The sequence below is a fragment of the Phodopus roborovskii genome, unplaced genomic scaffold, assembly GCF_943737965.1.
Source record: "Phodopus roborovskii unplaced genomic scaffold, PHOROB, whole genome shotgun sequence".
Classification (NCBI taxonomy): domain Eukaryota; kingdom Metazoa; phylum Chordata; class Mammalia; order Rodentia; family Cricetidae; genus Phodopus; species Phodopus roborovskii.
Window position 1 is genome coordinate 328,722 of NW_026125489.1, and position 23,714 is coordinate 352,435.

Sequence of the window (23,714 nt, forward strand, 5' to 3'; positions counted from 1 at the left end):
GTAACAGTGATTTCAAAACATGGGTTCATGATAAATATTGTAGTAATCTATTAACAATACTCTGGAAGTAATAAAACAAGTGTGATGAGTGCATACACAAGCACACACATGAAAAGGTCTGTTTTTATAAAAAAGACTTCTGTGTCATACAGTTGGCAATCCCTCAGGAAATGATGCTCTTGGATCTCAGTTACCCTGAGGACTCTTCATTCTTGTGAGATTTTCCTGTAGGACACTAGGAAATAAATCCGCCTTGGTTTCATAAGACAGTAAATTTTTATATAGTACTGTATTGTATATCACATTCAGTAAGGTTTATAACATCTCACAGGTGAACTGCATTGAACTGCGGAACAGAGGGTGATGTGGTTTATTTTCATATCAAAATTGATTAAAAATAATAAATATAACTTGATTCAAGCATGTATTCTGAGATAGAATGAGGTGCTGGGGAGGAAAGAGATAATCAGTGCTCTCTGCACACATGGGGGATAGGCTGGATTATGTGCAAAAAGCTTGTTTGAATCTCCACATGCACCTTGCTGACAAAGCTGCAGAGCAATAAAAGGGTTAGTGTTTTTACCATTAATACTTACAGATAGTGGTGAAATATTAGTAATCAATACAATTGTTATATAAAACAAAAGTCTTTGATTTTTAAAAAGATTCTGTAATATTTCACCTAATGAACATAATGCATTTGTTAGCTTGTGTTATTTTATTCTGTACATTTTTCTTTCACCATAAGAATACATGGAAATGTGATTGTTGAGGGTAGGACAAATCAGTAGTTTGGTGGGATGGAATTCTATGACATGATTGTGCATTTGATTCAGTGTTGTCATTGAGATGACCTACGTAAGCTGAAACATTTTATTCTTCATCCAACAATTTTATGAATTAAAAGATATGACACATGTGGGGAAATGCATCTATTATTTTCAAAGGAAATGTGTTTGAACTATTACAGTTCTTTGATTTACTCAGATCTATCTGTCTAGAATATTGTCTAAAGACCCCTGCCACTATCAATGGGAAGTCATCTCATTTTACAATTTGATTTAGTTCTTTGTATTTTTATGAGATTGGCATTTAAAAATTAAATTATTAATTAAAGATTAAAAGATTGGAAATATTTTTGGTAATATCTTCAAAAGAAAAGATATGATCTTAGAGTGTCCGTTTTAAATTGATTTGACAATTTTATTGCAATAGCAAAAGCAATGAGGAAAGAGGTTTTCCTTGAATGTTTTACTAAATCTCTTTTCTTTGTACACATGTAATGAACATTTAACAGTTATGCTTGAGAGTAACTACACTGCAGTAAAGTTTTAGTATGGATAGAAAAGAGCACCTAAAGCAAGGGTCAGCCCTAGAGCTTACTAGAACTACATCATATTAGAAGAAACAGTTGTAACTTAGCTTTTAATAAGAAGACTTAAAAGTTCACTCAGAAACATTTACGTGACTGAATTTTCAAAGACGACTTCTGAAAATAGTCACTCTTACTTTGACCTTTTGGTACAAACACAAACTTAAATGCATTTTTATATTTAAGGTCACTTGCCCCATGTATGGAATATTTAAAAATTTATTTTACATACATAATTATTATTTTATTTATTTTTCAAGACACTGGATTCAGAACCAGATGTGTAGAAAGCAGTGAATTAGTATATTGAGCATTCTGATTATCTTAGGCTAGGTGTGTTATTAAATGCCAAATTGAGATTGTTCCTACTTGGCAATTAGGCTCTATTTCATATTATTTAAAATTCCAAGTCTTATGGGTTTTCTAAATAGTCAAATAAATTAAGTGGAACTATACTTATAGGATAAAAATCTTTTTAGAATGCTTAAAATAAAGCTTTATTTATCCAAAGATACAAATCAATTGTTGTTCAAACATATACAACTGGAAGACAAGAGGTAGTTGGAATACTTACCTGAAACATCACTTCTCTAATTGTAATACACACAGTTATTATCACCCTTGTTCTTCCTGGTAGACCTCTTTTTCCCATTCAGGCTTGGTTTATGACAGAACATTGTAATGAGAAACCATTCAGAAAGACAGAATAGTGCTTGAGACATGTGCTATTCACTATTTAAGCCTAATCACGGTCGCACAGCATAGAAGACAATTATTTTACATTAATATATGAAATGTCTGTTCTATATTAATGCACTCTTGGAAATTTCCTATCCTAGTACATGTATTTCTAAAATGGTAGTTTTAGGATGTGGCCAATGTGAATAAAACATTTTCCCTAGAATATTAAGTCAATTAGTATTGAATTGGCAATTAACTTGAGATGCTAACAAAAACTAAAATTTGAATGTCGATTTAGAATGCATATTTGAACAGAGGGCCACAGATGAATACAAATGTAGCATACAAGCATTCGAGATGACCTATAAAAGGGCACGTAGGCTATACACAGCTCTGCACAAAAATCTCAGAGCTCAGATTATCATGGTAATGTGGTAGAGGACATGTCCAAATAGTGACTTGAATACCAATTTCTGAAAATAATTGTGGATTTGTGAAACAAAACTTTTTATGCATGGAAAGGAAGAAATATTTTTCCTGGATGTGATGTTAGTTTTGTATTTTCTGTAGATTTGCTAGGAAACAAGAGAAATGAAGAACCAATCTGTGGAGATAGTGTTCATTTTGCTAGGACTGACAGATGACCCACAGCTACAAATTCTCATTTTCCTGTTTCTGTTTTTCAATTACATCTTGAGCCTGATGGGGAACTTAGTGATCATCCTCCTCACACTGCTGGATCCCCGCCTCAAGACTCCAATGTACTTCTTCCTCAGGAATTTCTCCTTCTTAGAAATTGCTTTCACCACAGTGTGTATTCCCAGATTCTTGACTGGCATTCTCTCAGGAGAGAAAATGATTTTGTACAATGCATGTGCAGCTCAATTATTCTTCTTTTTTCTATTAGGGGCCACAGAGTTCTACCTCCTGGCTGCCATGTCCTATGATCGCTATGTAGCCATCTGCAGACCACTGCACTACCCCATCATCATGAACAGCAAAGTGTGTCACCTGCTGGTCATCAGCTCCTGGGTGACTGGGTTCTTAGTCATTTTCCCCCCTTTGCTCTTGGGACTCAAACTGGATTTCTGTGCTTCCAAAACTGTGGACCACTTCCTTTGTGACACTTCAGTCCTGCAGCTGTCTTGCACAGACACACGTTTGATAGAGTTTATGGCTTTTGTCTTAGCTGTGATGACACTTATAGTCACCTTGATCTTGGTGATCCTCTCCTACACACTCATCATCAAAACCATCCTAAAGTTCCCTTCAGCTCAGCAACGCAGAAAGGCCTTTTCCACCTGCTCCTCACACATGGTTGTTGTCTCCATCACTTATGGCAGTTGTATCTTCATGTACATGAAAACATCAGCCAAGGAGAGAGTGGCTTTAAATAAAGGTGTAGCTGTGCTCAACACTTCAGTGGCCCCTTTGCTAAACCCTTTCATTTACACCCTAAGGAACCAGCAGGTGAAGGATGCTTTCAAACAGGTGTTTTACAGATTGTGTTCTTTTAGAAACAGTGAGACAAGATTTGGACATAAATAATATCTTGTTGAAACATGAACTACTCTCAAATGTATTAGTTGTGATCTAAGCCAATTCAGTTTTTGAGTGTTCTAGCCACTTGTTTCCTAAGCCTATCTGAGTGTTTCTGCATTTTTATTTTAGAACATCTTCCTAACTAAGAAGGATGAAAGTACTTTCTCAAAATCAGAATATTAAATTATATGTTTAGAGGAGAATTCTCCTAAACTTTAATATAATGAATGTTTATTCAGCTGAAATTGCTAGATTGAACAAGTTAAGCTGTTTTGCATGGATTACATTGTAAGAGACACAGCTAGAACATGATTAGAAAGCAAAATAATTGGGATTGTCATAACAGATAGAACATGTAGTAATTTTAAAGATAAATTAAAGGAGAAAACATCACTTACAGTGAACCCTGTGAAATGAATAAAGAAAATAATTGAGTCCTATGATTAGTGGCATAAAATATGCCAAAGAATTGAAAATGTGTTGTAACAATTTCCCCGAAAAAGTATGTTGAGAATATGATATTTGATAGCTTAATTTGATTATATTTTGATTAAAATAATTAACTCTGTGTTTTGTACTAATTATTTTATAAGTTTATGATTTGTAGTTGTTGAAGGTGATGGTAACCCTAGAAAGACATTCTATTTATTCTTCATCTTTACCTTGGTTTGAAGATATTTCTATGTATGAAACTAAAATCAGGAGATAAAATGTCTTAATTCAGTTATGTCAATTTTCGAAAATGTAATTATGTATTTTAGCACACTACTGTAAAATTATTTTAAATCTGCGTACTGGAATAGTGTGCACCCATGAGCACCTAGAGGACACCACAATAAATTGTTTCCCTCTGCTTATTCTAATCACACTGTACCTTACCCATCCCCACCTGGGGACCTTAGGTAATTCTACATTAGTCTCACCTTTCTGGACTCTGTCAGTATGTGGCTGTGTATGCCTGCTCTTCGTCTTCTCCATGAATCTGTCCTGAACTTCTGTAGCTACAGTGTGGCCACTGAGCACTTGCCATAGCCCACTTTCCTCCCTTTATCTCAATAGTTTGGCAATTTCATTCCCTGAGCAGCCAACCCAACAAGAATGGATCACTGGAGCAAAAGTATGAAGAACAGACTTCAGTCCTTGAAAGCCTCTGTCTTTCTAGTGTGCTACTATAGGAAAAAAATATATAGAACACTGCTAGCTAAGAAACCGTTTGTAATAATAATTAAAAAAAAAACAAACAGTGCTACTATATCTTGCAGGTTCCATTCTCAGGGCAGACAAGCTTATGGAATTTCCTCTGGTACTAAGATTGCAAAATTTGAATAGGGAACATTCTAAAATCTGTTGCTCTTCTTGGGGCCCTCCTCAGCTGGAAATCAGGGCTCAATTTGTCTTCATTTCTTACAGTGGGTTCCTATATAGGACCTCCAACCAGGTAGGCTACCTGTAGACCTCTCTGTTTTCTCAGACCCAGTCCTCCCGTCTCAGGCTGAGCTCTTCAGCAGAACACCACGGGAAACTTTCCCTGTCTTCCTGCTCCCATCCCCTGTGGATCTCACAGATCTTCCATTTCTAACCTTCCTCCCATATTTGTTGCTCTTCTCAGGTCTCCAACTCCAGCTGGTACCCCTGCTAACCCAGGGGCCACTCATACCAAGGCAACAAGTCAGCTGAAGGTGGACCCACACCCTTCCTACTACTCCTGAGATCCAATTACCCTAGTCTCATCCAAGCTCTGTAGCAGGAGACCTGTTGTAATCTCCATTTCCTCTCTAGTCCTATACCCAACAGATCACAAATATCTTCCCCTCCAAACTTCCTCACCCAACTCATCCAACAATCCCAGCCTCCACAACCAGCAGGCATTTCCTGTGAACACACCAGCTGAGCAGGCCAGGAACGAAGCTTAAAAAAAAAAAAAAAAAAAAGGAAGGAAGGAAGCAGAAACCAAGGAACAAATCACCCACCCAACAACCAACAAGTACAAATCCAGAAATCAGCACCTAGACCTATAATCATCCCAAACCCAGGTGCCAAGATGCTAGTGAAAAACCACAATCATAACAGCCAGGGCAGTATGTCTCCATTAGAGCCCAGCTATCCTACCACAGCAGGCCCTGAATATTCCAACATAGCTGAAAGACAAGAAAAAGACCTTAAAACAGCCTTTATGAATATAATAGTATTTAAAGAAGAAATGAATAAATCCCTTAAATACATTCAAGAAACTCCCCATCCCCACCCAGCAATGCTTGGGGCAGGTGGGAGTGCTGGCCCTGAGATCATAAGAGTGGGAGAGTCATTCCTGACCATCACAAGCTGCAGCACTTGGGAGAGAGCAGGCCCTGCGCCTCGCCAGGGCAGCACAACCTGTTAGCAGAGCCAACGCTGTTAGCAGAAGTATGGGTAAGCCAGCCCCAAAGTAGTGAGAAGGGAGAGCCCTCACCATTACCTCTGTCTTGAGGTGGCATGGGCAGGGGAAAGTTGCCCTCCACCCCCACCCAACCATCAACACCAGACATAGGTGGGAGAGGGGAGCTGTCCCTGACCCTCATCAGCTGCAACAGTTGGGAGAGCAAGCCCTTCACCTCTTCAGGACGGCAGGCTCAAGAGAGCCAACCCAGTTAGCAGAAGTGTGGGTGAGCCAGCCAGGAAGTTTTAAGTGTGGAAAGCTGTCCCCCATTACTTGCCTGTTATACAGCAGTGTGGGTGAGGGAGAGATGCCCCCTCCCACCACCTGTTACTGCCTGCAACAGACTAGTGAGATGACCCTCACCACTGGACAGATGTAGCACTCAGGAAAACGGGATCTGCTCCTAGCCTAGGCAGCACAGCAAAGTTGGCCCTGTTACCTAAGGTGCAGGTGACCCAGCCCCAATGTTGTCAGCAAGTGAGAACTGTGTGGAAGACAGATGGGAATAGAAAGGAAGTAAGAAAGACAATAAAGACTTCCTAGAATAAACTTATGGGACACAATGAAAGCAGTTTTAAGAGGCAAGTTCATAGCACAAAGTGCCTACAAAAAGAAAAGATTGAAGAGATCTCATATTGGGACATTGAAGAAATGCATTAAAGAAGATATCAGACGATGGAAAGATCTCCCATGCTGATGGATCAGTAAGATTAATATAGTAAAAAATGGCCACCCTACCATAAGTAATCTACAAATTCAATGCAATCCTCATCAAAATTTCAATACAATTCTTCATAGATTATAAAAGGACAATTTTCATCTTCATATGAAAACATAAACACCTAGGATATCTGATACAATTCTGAATAATAAAATAACTCCTTGAAATATCAATGTTCCTGAACTCAAATTATACTAAAGAGGTATAGTAATAAAACACGATAGTATTGAGAGGAAAACAGACATGTTAGTCAACATAATCAAATTAAATACCCAGATAAAAATCCACACGTATGGACACCTAATTTTTGATAAAGAAGCCAGAAATGCACAATGGAAAAAAAGTATAGAATTTTCAACAAATGGTGATGGATGCCTGAATGTAGAAGAAATCCAAATATTTATCATGCTGCACAAAATTTTACTTCAAATGGATCAAAACCCTCACCATGAAACCAGATACACTAAATCTGATAAACGTGAAAGTTGGAAATAGTCTTGAAACTCATCAGATTTCTGTAGAATATTCCTTCTGTAGAACATACCTTTTCCCAGAAATTTGCTTTCCAAATATATAGTTTTCAGGAACCCTAATATTTATCCCTTGCAGTCAGACTCTTCCACATCATAGAAAAACATCATATATGTAACAAGATCATGATAAAAATATTAAATTCATAAATTTCTGTTCTCCTTGATAAAAGCATATTTATAAAAAATACACAGGCAATGATGGTACTCAAAGAGATGCTGACAGCAAAATAGATGTTCAGCTGTTTGGAAGGTGACAGAGGGGAAAGAACAACACTACCAGTATTTCTAGAATTAACGAAGATGCCAAGTTATCACAAATTAAATTGTTCTATCACTAGCAGCCATGGCATGCTGCTCAGGCTTCTGGGGCTGTAGGCCTCAGTCTTGAGTCCTCTAAAGCCCTCTGGGGTGGACAAGGACAAGTGCTGTTGACTCCTCCAACCTCAAAATACAGCTAAAATAATTTATACACTTCCTCCAGATTATTCATGTGTTTTAAAATATAATTTCTCTGTATTTTCTTTAATTTATGAGAAATCAGCTATACAGTTTTGTCTTTGACTTCTGATTTTTATTGATAGAAGAAAAGCAATTTATCTACTGAATTTCAGTAAGATTTCCTTAATGAAAGATAAATTCTCATTAACCCAAATAAAACTTCCATTCAAACTCAATAAAAACACACACTTTTTTTTTTTTTGGCAGCAAACTTACTTCTTTCTGAAATGTAGCTATTTAAGATCTTTTGATAAGTGTTATTAATAAAGAAGTAATAATCTAAAAGGAGGGGTTGTAATTATGACAGAAGGTCATATTCCTACATAAGACACACCAGATGAGAGGAGCATAAATGGCCAAACCAACTGTAACTCAATTCTAAAACAAATAGGATTGTATACATAAAATAATAAAAATCGTAGTGATGGAAATGGATTTTAAAATTAATGATATTAGGAAAATCAACAAACTATTTGGGAAAAATTATGCTTGTATTTGACCCCATGAATAAAACTTTTTTATTGTATAATGAGACTAAGGGGATGAAAAGTAACTAATATAAAAAGAAAGAAAATGTGTGTGAATGTCTTCTTTAGTTGGGTATAAGAGAGATTTCTGATTACTCACACTCCAAGAAGGAATATGAAAACATACCTTTGGCTGCATAAAAATGAAACAGTTTTCTATAGAACACACATTCTCCTGATCACTCTGGTGATTCATTGATACTGGAGAAAATTCACATAATTTATAACAGACAGAAAGTTAATGCTAATGGAATATAAGGAAATTGTAAAATATGTGACTAGATAAACAGACATGAGCAAGATATAATTGTAAACCTGAGGATGCCTGATAGGAATTTTTCTATGTATGAAATGAGGTCCAATCCACACACAATTAATTGATAAAAGACAAGTAACATAATTTTCAAAGGTGACAGAAATTGTTGTGTTTTTTTTATTTGACTCAGATTTTTTTTTGATAATTTTTTAAAATTTAAATTTGAAAAAAGCTTGTTTTACACGTCAATCCCAGTTCCTGCACCCTCCCATCCTCTCCTGTTACCCCTGCCAACCCCCATCCCATCCCATTTCTGCTCCCCAGGGAGGGTGATGCCTTCCATGGAGAGTCTTCAAAGTCTATCATATCATTTGGGGGAGGGCCATAAATGATCACTCCAGTGTTGAGGATACTAAGGAGCTGGAAGTCTAATGCATTGTGCTTGAGAATTGACTGAATCCATATAGACAGCAATTTAGCAGCAGCTAATGAAAACTATACAGATTGCTTTGAATTCAATAGTTCTACATTAGGAATTTACCCTAAGAATCCAAAGTTATAATTTTCAGCATTGTGAAAACATATATATGAGAATTATTTTTTGAATATTCATACTAATTATTAAATTGAAAAAATCCTATGAGCTATGTATAAGAAAGCAATTAAGCAGTCTATGATATAGACTATGAAAGAGCACTCAATATAGCTATAAGAAGTTTTGAACTATCTCAGTGAATTGATGTATTTTCCATAGCATATATTTTTAAGCAAATAAACCAGAAGGAATACCGTTGTGCAACAAATGTCTTCTGAGGTCAGTTCTTCTATAGCAGCCTTATTTACAAGGATCTCACTCTGTATCTTCACTAGGCTGGTCTGGAACTCCCAATACAGACCAACCTTCCTTGGACTTGCATAGTGCCACCTGCCTCTGCTTTCCAAATGCTGGGGTTAAAGGTGAGCACCAAAATATTTGGCTCTCTTTTCACCTTATATTTTCACTTTTCATAACCACCTGAAATGAACATAGAATTATGTAGCCATGAGTTCAAATGTAAATATGTTATAATATTAAAATATTGTAACAACCTATTATCAATACTCTAGAAGCAATGTTTTAAAAAAGTAACAGCTGTCAAAATTAGAAACACCAATGACAACTTATGCTGGAGAGGATGTGGACAAAGGGGAACACTCCTCCACTGCTGGTGGGAGTGCAAACTCGTACAGCAATTTTGGAGATCAGTATGGCAGTTAATCAGGAAAATGGGAATTAGTTTAACACAGGACCCGGCAATCCCCCTCTTATGCATATACCCAAATGGTCCACATCCATGCAACAAAGACATGTGCTTAACTATGTTCATAGCAGAATTATTTGTAATAGCAAGAACCTGGAAGCAACCTAGATGCCCCTCAACTGAAGCAAGGATAAAGAAGATGTGGCACCTCTACACAATGGAATACTACTCTGCAGAAAAAAATAATTGAATCTTGAAATTTGCAGGCAAGTGGATGGCACTTGAAGAAACCATCCTGAATGAGGTAACCCAGTCACAAAAAGAGGAACATGGTATGTACTTGCTCATATATGGATTTTAGACCTAGAGCAAAGGATCACCAGCCTATAATTCACACCACCAGAGGAACTAGGATACAAGGTGTATTCTAGGAGATTCATATAAAGTCCCTCACAGAACTGGGAAGGGACAAGCCCCCCCAGAGCACATGGGAAGTGGGGGGGCAGTGAATGGAGAAAGAAGTAGGAGAAAGAGAAGGGGAGAAGAGGAAAGCACATGTGACTAGGAAGGTTGAGTCAGGGTAGGAATAGGAGACAGGAGAGAGAGAGAGAGAGAGAGAGAGAGAGAGAGAGAGAGAGAGAGAGAGAGAGAGATCATAAAAGAGGGAGCCAATATTGGTTTGAAGGGAAAACTGAACCCAAAGAAAGGTCTAGAGACCTACAAGACTACTGCCAATTAACAATTTGAGCAACCAATTAACAATTTGATGCCCTTCCTGGATAGTGAGATCAACAACTAACTTATCCACCATCATGGAGCCCTCATCTAGTACCTGTTGGAAACAGAAGCAAACACCCATAAGTAAACACTGAGTCAAACTAGAATCCAGATGCAGAGGGAGAGGACAAGACCAGGTTGCAGAAACACATAGAGACAGCTGACCTGAACAAAGAGGAGCTAACAGCCCCCAGACTGATAGCTGGGAATTCAGCATGGGACTGACTCAGGCCTCCCTGAATATAGATCTCAGCCAGAAGGCCTGAGCAGTCTAAGGGATCTCAGACAGTGAAACCAGGATGTATTACTGGTGCACAAATGGACCTTGTGGACACTTCCCCCATGGAGGGATACTGCCTTAACCTAGAGATAGGAGAGAAGTCCTAGTCCCTACTTCAAATGACTTGACAGATTTACATGATCCCACCTGGATGGCATTGCCCTACATGTGGAATTGGGATGGGGGATGGGAGGGGAGGGTGGTCAGGGTGCATGTGGGGGGGCAGAGAGGGTAAGAGGGAGGGAGGGAGAGGGAACTGGGATCGACATGTAAAATAAAAAATAAAAATAAGTAACAGCCATTTGTATGTGCCTGTGTCCATGTGCATGCTTAGTTAGAGATTTATTTTTGTAAAAAGTACTTTTGAATCATACAACTCGACAATCCATTAGGAAATGTGTTTATGAATCCCAGTTACCCTGTGAATTCTTATCTTGTGAGGATTTTTTGTAGACACTAGGGAAAAAAATCTTTCATGGTCTCATGAGATGAGTAATTTTCACATTACACTTTATGTCATATTTGGCAACATTTACAACACTCAAACTGCAGTGAATTGTAGACGAGAGAGTGATGTGGAAGACTTTCATATAAAGGTGAGATACATTAGTCAAAAATAATATTTCTAATGGAATATTTATCCAAGCCTGTATTTAGGGTAGAATGAGTCACATGTGGAGAAGGAGGGATCATCTGTGCTTTGTATTCACAAGGATGGTGACCTGTTTAGAAGTGCAGAAAGCCTGCTCGTATTTGTGCAGGCTGGTTATTAAGAAAGCTGCTGAACATTAACAGGGTTAGTGCTTTTACCATTTATATTTGACTTGTGGACCCTTGTGCAACATTAGTAGTCAATATAATCCTGGTATAAAATGGAAAAAAGAACTTTGAAGTTTTAATACTCCCTAACATTTCATCCAACAAACTGAACACAACTGCATTTATTAACTCATGCTATTTTGTTCTGAAAGGGCTTTTTTAACCATAAGAATTCATGGTAAATGTGAGTTTTTGAGGCAGGACAAATCAGTGGTTTGGTGGTGTGTTTCTACCAGTGTTGTCTTTGGGATGACTTGTGTTAATGGAAATGTTTTGTAATGTCTCTTAGCCATTTACATGCAGCCGTAAACTGAGTATTCTTCATCCAGTAGTCTTGTGACTTATTAGAAGTGACAAATGAGGGAAATAAATAGATTGTTTTTTGAAGAAAATACATTTGAACTATCACTGTCTTTTGATTTACTCAGATTTGCCTGTTTAGAATATTATCTAATTTTGATTTCCTTTTTATAGTACATTGAAGCAATTTTTAATTGAAACTAGATTCTTCTCTCATATAATACATTCTGACCACACAATCCTTCCTCCCTCCATTCCTTTCAACTTCCCTTCATGACCCTCTCCCCAAGATCTACACCCCCTCCAATTCCCTTCATAAAAGGTCAGGACCCCAAGAAACAATTACCAAATATGACACAACAAGACACAATAAGAAAAGTCAAAAGCCCTCGTTTGGAGGTTGTACAAGACCATGTGATAGACAGAAAAGAGTCTCGAAAGAAGGCGAAAGAGTCAGAGACTCACGGGCTCCTCAACTACTCTCATATGCTTCAGATATGATCTAAAAATCCCTGTCATTAACACTGGGAAAGACCTTACTGTTTGTTTTTCCTCTTTTTATTTTCCTGTGTGCTATTTCTAAAAATTCTTATTTGCATTAAAAACTGAAATATTTCTGTTAATAGTCCCAATGTAGAAGACAAGATCTTATATAGAATCCATTTAAATTTTGATTTAACTATTTTTAAAAAGTAACTCAAGAAGAAATTTTTCTTGGATGTTTTACTTAATCTTTTTAGAAGAAATGTATGTAACTTGGATTTTAGTGAGAATTCTTTTTTAAAGCTTGTACAAAACCTTGATGCAACAGAAACTTCAGAGCCATGTCTTCTGAAAACAGTCTTTCTTCACTTTACCTCCTGTTCCAAACACAACCTGAACATATTTCTTTTATGTTTAAAGTCATCTGTTGCATGTAATGTATGCAGAATATTGATAACAGTATTTTTTTACATAATAGTTTCCAGAAAAACTAATTGTTTCCATTTATTTAATTTCAAGTTGACCTGATATTTCACTACTACTATTTTGTTAAAGGTATTTGTATATTCAAATTTGCCCAACAGCAGCCCCACCACCTACTATGAGTTTGAAAGTCATGGCATGACCTTTGTTTCTAGATCACAGGAGACCATTGGAAATCTCAAATATTTGCATTACAATTCATAACTGTAGCAAATAACAATTACGAACTAGCAACAAAAGTAATTTTATATGTGGGGCTCAACATAATATGAGGAACTGTATTAAAGAGTTGCAGCATTAGGAAGGTTGAGAACCACTGCTTTAGATCATGCTGACTTAAAATATATTCATGTAGTATAAGATATAAGAAAAGACATATGCATTCATAATGAAAGCATGTTCTATATGTTTTGTCATATTATTTTTAATTTGTGTATTTACAGCCATAGTCTTGATCTTTTAATTATTTCTAGCATCAATTCTCCTCAGGAAAAATACATCATTTACTGTTGGGCTTCCTTGATGTTTATTTCCCTTAAATTAAATTTTGCCTTTCCATAATACATCCTATATATAAAAGAATATACTCACACTCCTGTCTTTATAACATGTCACCAGCCCCTACATGTATTACAAGGAGATCTATTATTTCTAGTCATTGAAGTGATTCATAATAAAATGCACCCCAGGGAAGTGCCATCAGAGAGAGAGAGAGGGTTTAGAAGTCTTCAAAGGACATGAAATAGAAATTATTCCCTCAGAGCTATCTGAAACTTGGTATCATTTAGCCACAGAAGAATTTATGTGTTGGGAGTGAGGCTCCATAGCCCAGGAATTGTTAAGCAGGTGCAATTCCCTGGGTTCTACACTTACAGCCAAGAAATAGAAAACAGGTGTCAGGTGTTTCAATCTATTACTCCTTGAGTAATGTAGGCAAACTCATCCAGATAGTTCATTTTCTCTAGGTTGGATCTTATATATGTGAGATATAAAATCCAAATGGAGCTTATTGTAAATAGGTGGTTGGGGTTATTTTTCACTAAAATTAATCAGAAAAAGAATATATCTTGTTATTTTATTTGAGATATTTTCAATTAGTTCTTTGAGTATTTTGTAAAATCAGTTGAGATTTGACTACAGTCACGTCTTTCCTTCTCCTCTCAGATCAATTCCTTCCCTACACATCCAACTTTGGGACTCTTATTTTTTCACCCATCAAGCCTATTTGTGCTGCCTAGGTATTTTAATTCTAACACACTGTACAAGAATAATGTTCATTATCTGGTTTTATGGGTTTGCCAATTAAGCACCAAAAATAAGAAGTGGCGGTAATACTTACAGGCTTGTAACCTTACAATTAAGCTTAAAAGAAACATTTGATTACTCTGTGAGACAAATTATATGTTGTACAAACATATACGACTTTAAGACACGAAGTGGTTTGGCATGCGTAGCTGAAACATCACATTTCTAACTGTACCACACATTAGAAATAACTGTTGCTTTTCCTGACTTAATTTTTTTTCCATTCAGTTATAATTCACCAATAGCAAACTATATATAGCACCAACAGTGTTTCTCATAGAAAATGTAATTGGTGACACATGGTTGAGATTTGTAGTGTTTCCTGGTTTTTCAATTCTTTTCAGTGTACTACCCCAACCTGGTCATAAGCTTCATTGTGATAGATGTTTGCTTGACACCTACTTTGAAAATTTCCCCCTTATAGTTATGTCTGAGAAATGTCTTATTCTATTACAAATAGAATGTTATCCTCTAGAAAAGTGTTGGCAGTTATTGGGGCTACTGCGAATAAAAGCATCTCATAAAATCATTTTCTTAGCTGGGCATTGGTGGTGCACGCCTTTAATCTCAGCACTGGGGACGCAGAGGCAGGTGGATCTCTGTGAGTTTGGGGCTAGCGTGCTCTACAGAGCTAGTTCCAGGACAAACTCCAAAGCAATATGGAAGAACCATGTCTCAAAAACAACAAACAAACAAAAACCATTTTCTTTCTCAAGAGCCAAATAATAAGGTATTAATGAAATTAATCAATGTCTCTTTATTTTTTATTAAATTTATTCATTTATTTTATATCATGACTACAGTTTCCCCTATCTCTTTCCCTCCTTTTCCCTACTCCCAACTATCCCCCCACACACACCACCCCCAATCCACTTCTCCTCTGTTTCTGTTCATAAAGGGGCAGGCCTTCCATGGGGGTCAACAAAGCATGCTGTATCAAGTTGTGGTAGGACTAAGGAATGTTAAATATTGAAAATAATGTGTCTGAAAGACAACCACAGACGAAACTCGTGAGATTGAAGAACTGCAGTTCAAATTAATCACATGCCTCCGTTAAACATAAAAGTAGAGCTAGTTCAATTCTGTACATTAGAAGAATATGAGTTCTTGCATGCTGTTGTGGTAGAGGATCTGCTCATAGGAGGAACTGTATAATGATGTATTTGTGCACTGACTACACCTATAAATGTAGAATAAATTTTAAGGCAGAAAAGGAGGAATATGTTTTCTTACGTGTTATATTAGCTTTGTGTTTTCTATAGATTTGCAAGAACAAATGAGAAATGAAGAATCAGTCAGTGGAGTTAGAATATATGTTGCTTGGACTGACAGATGACCCTCACCTACAAATTCTGATTTTCCTGTTTCTGTTTTTCAATTACATCTTGAGCCTGATGGGGAACTTAGTGATCATCCTCCTCACCCTGCTGGATCCCTGCCTCAAGACTCCAATGTACTTCTTCCTCAGGAATTTCTCCTTCTTAGAAATTTCATTCACCACAGTGTGCATCCCCAGGTTCCTGACCAGCATTCTCTCAGGAGACAGAACTATTTCCTACAATGGTTGTGCAGCTCAATTATTCTTTGTATTCCTACTAGGAGTCACAGAGTTCTACCTCCTGGCTGCTATGTCCTATGATCGCTATGTAGCCATCTGCAGACCACTGCATTACCCCATCATCATGAACAGCAAAGTGTGTCACCTGCTGGTCATCAGCTCCTGGGTGACTGGGTTCTTAATCATTTCTCCCCCTATGCTCTTGGGACTCAAACTGGATTTCTGTGCTTCTGGAACAATAGATCATTTTCTATGCGACCCTTCTCCTGTGCTCCAGCTATCTTGTTCAGACACACATTTAATAGAAGTGATGATTTTTGTCTTAGCTATGATGACACTTATAGTCACCTTGATCTTGGTGATCCTCTCCTACACACTCATCATCAAAACCATCCTAAAGTTCCCTTCAGCTCAGCAACGCAGAAAGGCCTTTTCCACCTGCTCCTCACACATGGTCGTTGTCTCCATTTCTTATGGGAGTTGTATCTTCATGTATGTTAAAACATCAGCCGAGGAAAGGGTGACTTTAAATAAAGGTGTAGCTGTGCTCAACACTTCAGTGGCCCCTTTGCTAAACCCTTTCATTTATACCCTAAGGAACCAGCAGGTGAAGGATGCTTTTAAACATGTACTTCATAGAATCTGTTCAAAACAATGACACAAAGTTTAGACATAAAAAACATTCTGTTGATACATCAATGATAAAATAGACAGTAACCTTTTATTGCATTGGTTGTGATCTGAGCCATTTCACTCATGGAACACTTAAGTCAACATTACATTTATCCTGTCTGGATGCTTATATGGTCTTTTATTGCAGCACATCTTCCTAACTGAGGAATGAAAATGCCTTCTTAAAATAAGAATCTTAAATTCTGTGATTACATATAAATTTTCTCCTCATAACTATTTATGTTCTAAATTTCATTCAGTCAATTGAAACTTACTAGATTGAACATGTTAATAAGTTATTTTGCATTGTGGACATTATAAGAGATACAGCTATTATGTAATAAAATGTAACATAAATTTGGGTTATCGGAGCATGGAGAGATTTTGGTAATTTGAATGATTAATGTAACATTTCAAGAAGAAACATCACTTATGGTGAAGCCTTAAAAAAGTGAATAAGGAAAATATTTAAGAGTGCTGTGATGAGCTACATAAAATATGCTGAATAATTGGGACTGATGAAAAAAGATTCACCTGTACAAGTATGTCATTGAGAATATGGTCTTTTGTTAGCTAAATCAAGAAATAATATAAAAAATGCATAGATTATTTAATATTTGGTTTAAATGTGATTATTAATGAATCACACATACATGCTTACGTGGGAGAAATGTTTCTTTTGTGTACTTGAGGTGATGGTTAGAGACAGATAATGTCTCTGAATAAAACTGTGAACCTGTCTCCTAATGTTTCTCTTGCTTATATGTACTGATAACTTATAATTTTCATGGTTATGTTTTGTTCATGTAATAAATCAGATATTATTTTAAGATTTAAAATATTAGTAATTAAATTGGTTCATTAATAAAAAGAATACAAAAGTATAGATGAATTTTAAATACATGTTTAGTAAAAGATAGGAGGGTTAAAATAAGATAGACCTCATGGTTCCATCCCTATGAAGTTTTAGAAAAGTGAAATAAATACACACAAAAAAGAAGAGACCTGTCACTGTCAGTGTTTTTGAGGGTGATTTTATACAGTTGTGAAACTGGAAATTTATCTGAATAATGTGTTCAGATCTCCATAATTTTTGCAGGATGACAGATTTTGTTATAGAATAACCTCCACCTCATTCACCTTTTCAGAGATATGAACCACAAGAAAGGTCAATGACTGAAGCTGTAAGATGTTCCTCAACTCATTTTTGTGGGTAGTAGTCAAGAGAAAACCAAGTACGAGGTCAGCAAAAACCTTTAAAAATGTATGATTCTATCTCTACCTTCCAGAGAATAATGCATTCCTTAATCTAAGCATAAACTGAAATCAGAGCTGGGAACTGGTGGCACACACCTTTAATCCCTGCACTTGGGAGGCAGAAACAGGCAGATCTCTATGAGTTTGAGGCCAGCCTGGTCTACAGAGTCAGTTCCAGGACAAGCTCCAAAGCAATACAGAGAAACCCTGTCTCAAAAAAAAAAATCTAAATAAATAAATAAATACATAAATAAACCTGAGATCAGTCTGGACAACATTCCCTTCAGGTAGAAACCTGGACACAAAGAATCTGTTAGTGCTTGAGCTTTTCCTCTGACATGCCTATATATAAAAACCTTAGAAATGGATTTGGATCATTGAAGTGAATTAATCCTTTTTTTCACAGGAGTGGTTACCTATTTCATTCCCTGCTCCACTCCCCACCCCCATTTACCTGAGCTCTTTACTACTGCTCTCTGTTACCAATTAAAGGAGAAAGAGGCTCTTTTTATGCAACCGCTAGATTTGGGTCCGTGCTCCCAGACTTCAGAAACACCAGCTAACACAAAAGCATTTGTGTTATAAATTTCTTGGGACACCAACACAGCCACATACCTTCAACCTACAGGCTGCCCTGCCTGTGTGATTTGTTGAGGCAAGGGTGGCCTAAAAGTGAGGGAGTAGCCAACCAATGACTGGTCTAGCCTAAATCCCATGCTAGGAAAATAAGCCTGTCTTTGACACCACTGCCTAGAGCACCAGAATCCACAGACTGGATGGCCCAGAGAACTAGGATGGAACCAAACACGATTGGAGGGGGGAAATGACACTCTAAGGAAGCCTGTAGATTGGTGCCTAGCCCAGTTGTCATCAGAGAGGTTTCATCCAGCAACTGATAGAAACAAATGCAGACCCATAGCCAAACATTAGGGGCAGCTCTGGCAGCCCTGGAGAAGAGAGTGAAGGATAGGAGGGCAGGAGGCAGAGGGGTCAAGGACACTACAAGAAAACTCAGAGAATCAACTCACCTGAGCTCACAGGGGCTCACAGAAACTGAATCGACCACCAGCGAGCTTGCATGGGACTGACCTAGGCCTTCTGCATATATGTTACAGTTGTACAGTTGTGTGGCTTGGTTCTCTAAGGGAACTCCTAACAGTGGGAGTAGTGTCTGTCTCTGCCTCTTTTACCGGCTTTTGGGACCCTCTTCCTCATACTGGGTTGCCTTACCCAGCCTTAATACATGAAGAGGTACTTAGTCTTACTGCAACCTGACATGCCATGTTTTGTTGATATACACGGGAAACTGGCACTTTCCTCATCAGAAATGGAGGGGGTTATAGAGGAGGACAGAGGGGGGGGAGGTACTGGGTTGAAAGAAGGAAGGGGAAACTGTGGCCAGAATATAAAATAAATAAATGAAATAAAATAAACTACTCAGTCTTGAGTAAAACTACCTAAGGAAGTCCAACCTTACTGAAGTTTCATACATAACAATAATAGTTTTTTTTGTTGGTTTGCTTGTTTGTTTGGTTGGTTTTTTCAGATGCCTGAGCACTTATTAGAGTAATGTGCATTGGGGTCTCTTAGTTTATAGCAGTCTTTGAAGGAACATACATATTTTTAAACACTTTTTTTGTTTGTTTTGAGGAAAGCATTTGGAGAGCATAAAAAGCGGTATTTCCTAGGGAAGTGTTGATGTGGATCTCAAATCTCATGAGAATTTTTATCCTCTCTTGACATTTTCACTCAGGCAACATTGGGACCCCCCCCCCCAACATTATGACTAATTCATTATTTAGCAATGTGGGTAATAAGTAGAAAATTATTTAATACATGAGTAACTACAATGAGGTAAGGGGACCCTAGGCACTAGTCAATCTGAAATAAATAAGATAATGAAATCCGTTACCAGAGAATACTCACAGTGAGAAAAACAAAGCATAGACTCCTGTTTAGAGTCAGATGCATTCAGACTAGTGCCTATGTTCAGATCAGCATTATGACAGGATAGATAAATATGGACACTCAGATCACTTTGTCCAAGTATAGCTGTGTCTGCATTATTTTAAGGTATTGTTCATATGTTTCAAGTAAATGTCTATATTTTCAAGATTTTTTGACAAACTGATTTTGGCTAAATTTAAATATAACAATGCATGCTAGATCTATTGTAATTATTTTGTTTTGTTTTTAAGCATCAAGGTATTTTTATTCAGCTTTTTAAATGTTTACTCAGAGGAAAAGAAGATGAAGGCAGACCGTGTACTAACTTGAAAATTTAAAACTGGAAACCGTTTTTGTTTTTATATTAATTTGACATTCATGATTGCTTTTACTGGCTTTGGGGACCCTGCTCTTCATACTAGGTTGCCTGCCCAAGCCTTAACACATGGGGAGGTGCTTATCTCACTACAACTTGTTATTCCATGTTTTGTTGATGTCCATGGGAGACCTGCCCTTCTTCAACAGAAACAGAGGAGGGAGGAGTGGATGGGGCCAGGGACACAGGGGGTGAGGGGAGGGACTGCGAGGAGAAAAGCAAGGGGAAACTGGGGCAGGGTGTAAAATAAATAACTTTTCTTTTTCAAAAAAGGACTAGTAATAGGTTGAGAAATTTTTATGCCGAACAGTTCCTCTCAATACTTCAGATTCACTAACTTCTTTTCTTTTTTCCATTTCATGATTCATCTCTAAAGATCATTATCTCAATAGATTTCCCCATAGCTATATCTGGATACCCCTGACTCTAAAACCATATTCTATGTTTGCATTTTTGGTGTTTTTCTACACTGATATTAATTTATTTTCCTAGTTGCATTGTCAATAATGCCACCACAGAAGACAACCATGATAGTTTACTATTAACATTGGCTTTCCCATACAGTTCCCACTGATTTGATATTGTAGTAGAAAGTTCACAGAACATAGGGTGACAACAACAACAAAAGCAATTGAAATATTAACAAAATTGTACAGGAAAGCACTTCCTGGGCTTCACTTAAACTGCTGACAGAACACAGTCATGAAAGCAGTGATATGATTGAAATCCTTCAGCTTGATCAGTGGAGGTAATCGATGGTAGTTTTTTATACAGAAATACTGAAGATGCTATGTATGTGCTTGTGTGCTTATTCCTGTGCTTGGGGCGGCTGGGAGGTAGGGACAGAGAGGGGGGGAGAAAAAATACACACTGCTATGCTTCAGGTGACTTTGGTTTTGTATGCAAACTTTTAAGGTTTTATTCAAGCAAACATCTTTAATTGAGGAGAGAAAAGAAATACCATTGCAGTTTTAAGGCATAGCAAGTAAGAAAAAAAGCATTTTCAGTTCCTTTAATTTCCCTTTATGCATTCATATAAGCAAGATTAACACAGCATTATATAAGTTATTCACAAGTAGAATTATAAATTAATATCTTTGTTTTCTTCCCAAATGCCATGAAGCCATAAACTACTATTTTCCTGGTACAGCTTCCTTTAAATCATGGATGAGTACTGTGTTGCTGCCTGAAACCTTGTCTCTGCAGTGTCAATGGTACTGCAGCACCACTTATCACTAGTACAGTTCTGTATTCATTACGGCCCTCTACCCATATCTCTCACCCACTTAGACCAGCTAACAACCAGAGGTCACAATGAAGAACCACACAAAGGTGACAGTTTTCATCCTAGCAGGTTTGACTGATGACCCACAGTGGAAAGTTGTGTTGTTTGTCTTCCTGCTTCTTACCTATCTGCTCAGCATCACTGGAAATCTGATCATCATCACACTCACCCTGGTGGATACTCATCTGAAGACCCCTATGTATTTTTTCCTTCGGAACTTTTCCTCCTTAGAGATCTCCTACACTACTACATGCATCCCCAAATTGCTTGTTACTATGGCAACTGGTGATAAAACCATTTCTTATGGTAATTGTTTGACTCAAGTGTTCTTTGCTTTCCTATTTGGAGCATCAGAATTTTACCTGCTGGCAGCCATGTCCTATGACCGATATGTGGCCATCTGCAAGCCCCTACACTACATGACCATCATGAACAATAAAGTCTGTGTACAGCTTGTCCTCAGTTGTTGGCTCGCTGGCTTTTTCGTCATCTTTCCGCCACTCCTGTTAGGTTTGAATCTTGACTTCTGTGCTTCCAACGTCGTTGATCATTTCTACTGTGACACCACTCCACTCCTGCAGCTTTCCTGTACAGATACGCAGCTCCTGGAGATGATGGGGTTTGTCTCAGCTTTGGTGACACTCTTACTCACATTGCTAATGGTGATAATATCCTACACCTACATTGCCCTGACGGTTCTAAAAATCCCTTCAACCAGCCAGAGGAAGAAGGCTTTCTCTACATGCTCTTCTCACATGATTGTGATATCCCTCTCGTATGGCAGCTGCATCTTCATGTATGTTAAACCCTCAGTCAAGCAGAAAGTATCTATTTCCAAGGGGATTTCTGTGCTCAATACCTCAGTGGCTCCACTTCTGAATCCTTTTATCTACACCCTGAGGAATCAGCAAGTGAAAAAAGCATTCATCAATACAATATACAGGATTGCATCTGTGTCAAAGAAGTGACTACTCTGTTTCATTATATTGTATGAAATTTCCTAGCAACTTAAAATAAAGTCATCCCCTCAAATCCCAAAGTGTTAGTGAGTTAAGAAAGGGGACTATCCACAAGAAGAGGAACACAGTATGTACTCACTCATATATGGATTTTAGACCTAGAGCAAAGGATCACCAGCCTATAATTCACACCACCAGAGGAACTAGGATACAAGGTGTATTCTAAGAGATTCATATAAAGTCCCTCACAGAACTGGGAAGGGACAAGTCCTCCAGAGCACAGGGGAAGTGGGGGGGGCAGCGAATGGAGAGAGAAGTAGGAGAAAACGAGGGGGGGGAGGAAAACATGTGCAACCAGGAAGATTGAGCCTGGTTAGGAATAGAAGACAGGAAAGAGAGAGAGAGAGAGAGAGAGAGAGAGAGAGAGAGAGAGAGAGAGAGAGAACATAAAAGAGGGAGCCAATATTGTTTTGAAGATAAAATTGAATGCAAAGAAAGGTCTAGAGAACTACAAGACTGCTGCCAACTAACAATTTGAGCTTCCGTGGAAAGGCTATCATAAATGCCCTTCCCGGAGAGTGAGATCAACAACTAACTTATCCATGGAGCCCTCAACTAATGCCTGTTGGAAACAGGATCAAACACCCATACATAAACACTGAGTTGAACTAGAACCCAGAAGCAGATGGAGAGGAAAAGACCAGGCGGCAGAAACACATACAGACAGCTTACCCGAACAAGGAGGAGCTAACGGCCACTAGACTGATAACTGGGAAGCCAGCATGGGACTGACTCAGGCCCCCCTGAATATGGGTCTCAGCCAGAAGGACTGAGCAGTCTAAGGGACCTCAGACAGTGGAGCTAGAATGTATCCCTGGTGCACAAAAGGACTTTGCAAACACATCCCCCATGGAGGGATAACTGCCTTAATCTAGAGACAGGAGAGAAGCCCTAGTCCCTACTTCACATGACCTGTCAGATCTACATGACCCCAACTGAATGGCATTCCCCTACATATGGAATTGGGGTGGGGGGATGGGAGGGGAGGGTGGTTAGAGTGCATATGAGAGGGCAGAGAGGGTAAAAGGGAGGGAAGGAGGGAGGGAGGGAGGAAGAGGGAACTGGGATCAACATGTAAAATAATAAATTAAATTAAAAAAATGTTTTGACTCCAAAATTTAAGTTCAAGGACAAGTTACTGGGGAAAAGGATTTCTATTTTTGTTTCTACAGAAAATGAAAAGATGTGTATTCCTTCCAGACTAATGTGATTTGATCAAGCCAGACCGCCTGAAACAGAGTAGGAGGTGATCCTACATTCAAAACAGTGGGACAAAGCAGCCTTACAGACTACAGCCAGGATTTCTGAATCTTCTTCGAATTCCCCATATCAGCGCCCTTTACCAGCAGGAAGTAGTTTGGAAAGA

The 23,714-nt window shown here is 38.0% G+C and overlaps 3 protein-coding genes across 3 annotated transcripts; all 3 read left to right on the forward strand.

Annotated features, from left to right (window-relative positions):
• The first annotated feature begins 2,644 nt into the window (after positions 1–2,644).
• LOC127215816 (olfactory receptor 6C6) lies at positions 2,645–3,601 on the forward strand. The gene has a single exon (XM_051176309.1). The coding sequence runs from the start codon at positions 2,645–2,647 to the stop codon at positions 3,599–3,601; it is 957 nt and encodes a 318-aa protein (XP_051032266.1).
• Positions 3,602–15,511: 11,910 nt separating this feature from the next.
• LOC127215817 (olfactory receptor 6C6) lies at positions 15,512–16,450 on the forward strand. The gene has a single exon (XM_051176310.1). It carries the CDS (start codon positions 15,518–15,520, stop codon positions 16,448–16,450), a length of 933 nt encoding a protein of 310 aa, XP_051032267.1. The 5' UTR covers positions 15,512–15,517.
• Positions 16,451–21,358: 4,908 nt separating this feature from the next.
• On the forward strand, positions 21,359–22,297 carry LOC127215818 (olfactory receptor 6C74). Its single transcript, XM_051176311.1, has one exon. It carries the CDS (start codon positions 21,359–21,361, stop codon positions 22,295–22,297), a length of 939 nt encoding a protein of 312 aa, XP_051032268.1.
• Positions 22,298–23,714: the final 1,417 nt, after the last annotated feature.